We start from the raw sequence: 5,030 nt of genomic DNA on the forward strand, positions 1-5,030 counted from the left end.
ACTATTTTAACTTAAACCTATTATTTTTATACACTAAAAATCATAAATCTTAACTTATTTAAAAAATCATACTATACTTCATAAAACTAATCCCTAAAAGAATAAATAATCCTATAATATCCATCTATCCGGAAGATTTTAAATTCACCATGCTCAATCCAAACTCGTGTTTCACGGACACGACTATGGAAGTGGTACATATCATCCACGACTTTAGTGGAGGTGAGAGAATATGTAAGAGGTGTCGTATTCCTGGTCCACGACTTCCCCAAAGTTGTGGACTTCATCCATGAGTTCCATAAAATGTATATACTACTTCGATAATTATTTTGAAACGTATACTAAACATGTGATCATGTAGTTTGACTACACTATCCATGTAAGTTTTCCCGTTGTCTTAAAATAAAAATGAATTTTAGTTGTTAAAAGAAAATAAAAATTGTGTTATTTCAAGTAAATAATATTTTAGTATTATACTCTATCATTCTAACTTTTAGTTAACAATATTTTATCAAAGAGAAGTATGTATAAGTGTAAAAATGTAATTTCTTGTACAAATTTAAGACCAAAAAAGCAAAAAATTAGGATATTTACTTAATATGTCCACACACACGGACTAGTTGTGCTTGAGAGTGAAGATTCTATCTATTAAATGGAGGTACGTATTACATATTAACATAAAAAAATAATTTATAATCATATTTTTATCATTTTATTTATCAAAAAATTACATTTTTACTATGAGAAATATGAGTAAAAATAACTATTTATCTTTCTACAAAATCATTGTTCTACTCTTGCCTATTTGTTTAGTAACGGATGTGCATGTGGTTTAAAAAAATTTAATAGGAGATTTAATTATTTTTTAATAAAATGATATTAAAAAATTTCCAAATTTCTCTGTAGCTGGTATTTGGAGAGAATCCAACCCCTGTTGCAGTTGCGATTGCATTGAAAGGTGAAGGGAATGGAGATAGAAATGGAGATGAGAGCCACTGAAGACATAGACATATCTACAGACATAACCCCACCACTTATCCCACTCTCCTTCTCTCCCTTCAATTCCTCTCTCAACATTCACCCCTCCCCCGACCTCTCCACCTCTCTCCGCCTCCTCCTCCACCACCGCCCCACCCTCACCGGACGCATCGCCGGTCTCCTCTCCAACCGCCACAAGCTGACGTCTCAAAACGACCAACTCTCCCACCGCATCAGAGCCGATGCTCAAGCCTTGGCTGCTGAGATAGCTAAGCAGTGCGGCGACACAGAACCAAACGACTGCGTTTTAGAGGAAGCGATAGTTGCTTTGTGCGCTGTGCTAACGAACGCCGTGGAGGTTCAGGATAACGAAGGACGAAACATTGGTGTTGCGGTTTTTGGATCAACGTTCTCTTGGATTAACCATAGTTGTTCACCTAATGCTTGTTATCGCTTTACCTTCTCTTCTTCGCATTCTTCTTCGAATTATTCGGAGTCAAAGCTTCGTATAGCTCCATTCTTTCGTAATTCTCAACAAGCACAAGTACTTTATGGAATGTTTCTGTTATCTTGGACTTTTATTTTTGTGTTCAGATGATGATTATGTTTTTATTTATTTATAATTATTTGCAGGTAGATGATGGTGTTTGGTGTGACGGTAGTGAATTTGCGAAAGGTATTCATGATTTTTGAATGAATTAGACTTTATATTTGTCTCATTGTTGGTTAGATCTTAAGACTATATGATAATAATATGTTTAGCTTTTCTTATGAGTTTGAATTTGATTGCAACATGTGTGTAACATCCTCTCATGTCTCATGTCATGAGAAAAGGAGAGAGATATATGGTGAGATTTTAATAGTCTGTCCGGTGATTCAAATTGTGAATCGCATTGACCACAATATTACGTCTGTGTGGTAACCGCATCACACCATAATTGCAGAGTGACATCGAATCACAATTATGTTGTCGCATCGGACCATATTTGGGTTGCATCGAATTCAAAAATACCTTTTTAATTACAAAAGAATTCACACCCCAACGACCACAATCCACATTGCAATGACTGTAATCGCGTTAACCACAACCGTTATTGTAATCGAGACCTCAACCGCAATTTAAAACATTGAGTCGGCCTATTAATATGATTTGTGAAATTTCAATTATAACTGTGTAAATCTTTTTTGGAGAGAAAAAATGACATGAAAGGATCCATTTCCTAAACACCTGTGACTTTTAAATTTGTTATGATAAGAGTCAAATATTTCTAATGATCCGTGATGCAAGATTGTTGATAATATAAAAAACTTTTACACTATCAGTGCATCACAGTTACTCAATTTCTAATGGAGGTTTTTTTTAAATCTTTTGTGCATGTAAAAGAAGGGGAGCAGAGCTATGGCCCAAGATTGATAGTGAGGAGTATCAAGAGAATAAAGAAAGGAGAAGAGGTCACTGTAGCATATACTGATCTCTTGCAGCCTAAGGTATGCTTCAATTTTTTTATAAAATTATTTTTCATGCACACAAGTTAGCGTAGTGTTGTTTAGTTCATGAATTTTTAAGTATTCCCATTATTAATTTAGTAATTTCGTACATTTGAATATGGATTAGATGGATGTTACGACTTATGATGGATGCACTTATGAAGTATGAAAATTTCAAATTGAAAAGAGGATGATGGTCTGTTACTTATTACTACTTTATTAGTTTTATCATGCCTGTTCTGTTGTATGAGTTGCAATTTGTTTGGTCATGGGCTTGCTGTTGCTTGTCTCATTTGTTAATATCGATAAAATTTTATGTTATCTTCTTGCCATGTATCGAAAAACCATTGTATATCATTCTTCACCACATACTTGCTTGTATACATCTTTGCCCATTGCACATTGGAAATGATACTTCTTGAATCTTTGAGAGAGAAAAAAAATACATTTGAATGTAAAATCTATGCCCTCCATGGGTGGCATCTAAGCAAAGTTATCTAGTAAGTCATAAATGTAAATATATTCATCATAAATTAGTTGAGATTGTACTTCATTTATTTTATGAAATTTACTCTTGCTCTTTTGGTTTTTGTTTTCTCCTTTTTTTCTCGACTCTTCATGGAGGTCCTTCACTACTTTATTGATCAGAGTTATTAAGCTTTTTGTTGTAATCATTTCAATTTGTATTTTGCATATCTAGGCAATACGACAATCGGAGCTATGGTCGAAGTATCGGTTCAATTGTTGTTGCAAACGATGTAGTGCTCTGCCCTTCACATACGTGGATCATGCATTGCAAGTAAGACTTCAAAAATGACATTCTATTACAGTTAGGATTGCCTTTCCCAAAGCTTATTTTGTAAAAGTCATGGAACTTGGGGCTTTATTTGCCTTGGATGTGTTCATAATATTCTGCAATTTTCTAACCAACATTCCTATTTGAAACACTCGGAAGTGGAACAACTTACTGATATTAGTATCGGACAAGCCCTAACAAAATGGTCAATTTATTACTCAGGAAATCTCTGTTTCCAGTCATGATTTGTCTGGTTCATGTCTGAATTCCAATTTCATCAGAGACATGGTAGATAGAAGGCTGAATGAGGACATTGATGATGCTATATCGGAGTACCTTTCTGTTGGTGATCCTGAGACTTGTTGTAAGAAGCTTGAGAAGGTGCTTATACAAGGTCTAAATGACCAGCTAGAAGGCTTTGAAGGAAAATCAAATTCTAAATTCATGCTGCATCCCCTAAATCATCTCTCTCTAAATGCATACACAACACTGGCTTCGGCATATAAAGTTCGTGCTAGTAATTCCTTGTCTGTACATTCTGAAGTAGATCAAAACCAGTTGGAAGCTTTTGACTTGAGCAGGATCAGTGCTGCATATTCTTTGTTACTTGCAGGTTCAACTCATCATCTCTTCAATTATGAACCTTCACTGATTGCATCTGTTGCCAATTTTTGGATGGGTGCTGGCGAGTCTTTGTTATCTCTTACCAGAAGTTCAAGATGGAGTGAGTTTGTGAAAGTGGGTGAGGTTGCTTCGGACCTTTTTTCTGTCACGAAGTTCAAATGCTCGAAGTGTTCATTAATTGATAGATTTCGAACCTGCATATTGAATGGGCAAATTAGAAGTGCAGATTTTGAGAACATGTCCAACGAGTTTCTTCGCTGTGTCTCGGATATCACACAGAAGGTTTGGAGTTTCCTTGTCAATGGTTACCATTTTCTGAAATCATGTAAAGATCCTATTGATTTCAGCTTGCTGATGTCTACAAAGAATTCCGGTACCATGGGTGTCAAGGCGCATGTTAACAAAACTGATATTTCTTACTCTCATGGATCTGAAAATTGCGTCCAAATTTGCAAAGAACAAGCTTATTATGCTGATCATGCAAGAGCAAACATTTTTCAGCTGGGTCTACATTGCTTAGTATATGGAGGATTATTGGCTATTATATGTTATGGTCACAACTCACACTTGGCTTGTCATGTTCAAACTATTCTAGATCATGAAGAGAGTTTTGTATAGTATTTTTTGTGCAGAATTTTGAAAGATCGTGTATTGCATGGAAAAAATCTGAGTGCCGTGTGATTTCATAGTAATGAATAATTAATTAAGAATGAATTACACCAACATCCTCTAAAGTTTAATTTAATTATGCTCATCATCATTTTTTTGAGATTACAAGTTTTCAGTCTAATGTATATATTAATGTTGTGAAACTCGAGTCAGACATCAAGCTGGATGAGGTATTAGGTTAACTGGTTTAAACAGTTAAACTGTCCAGTTGGACTCAATGATTTCATATATAATTTATCATTTTTATCTCTGTATATATAGTTATATATAAATACAAAATTTTATATAATTAATAATTATATTGAAATAACATATCTCTATCTTTTTTTAGACTGGAGTAAAACAAAATATTAGAGTGTTCTATTTTTTTTTTAATTTTAAGTGAACTGTTTGGTTCACTTTTCATGTTATTATGGTTCAACCTGGTTTAACATGGTTCGACCGGAATTTCTCTGGTTCAAAGCAGTCCAACGCT

At 34.4% G+C, this 5,030-nt stretch overlaps 1 protein-coding gene across 2 annotated transcripts; it reads left to right on the forward strand.

Annotated features, from left to right (window-relative positions):
• Positions 910-4,585, forward strand: LOC109325974 (protein SET DOMAIN GROUP 41). 2 transcript variants are annotated; one of them, XM_019558623.1, is made up of 5 exons: positions 910-1,522; positions 1,612-1,654; positions 2,363-2,466; positions 3,167-3,265; positions 3,485-4,585. In XM_019558623.1, the coding sequence occupies exons 1-5, from the start codon at positions 968-970 to the stop codon at positions 4,502-4,504; spliced, it is 1,821 nt and encodes a 606-aa protein (XP_019414168.1). In that variant the 5' UTR covers positions 910-967; the 3' UTR covers positions 4,505-4,585. The 2 variants fall into 2 exon arrangements, with proteins under 2 accessions (XP_019414168.1, XP_019414169.1); XM_019558624.1 differs by having other exon boundaries at positions 910-1,516.

This window comes from Lupinus angustifolius, chromosome LG13, assembly GCF_001865875.1.
Source record: "Lupinus angustifolius cultivar Tanjil chromosome LG13, LupAngTanjil_v1.0, whole genome shotgun sequence".
Lineage (NCBI taxonomy): Eukaryota > Viridiplantae > Streptophyta > Magnoliopsida > Fabales > Fabaceae > Lupinus > Lupinus angustifolius.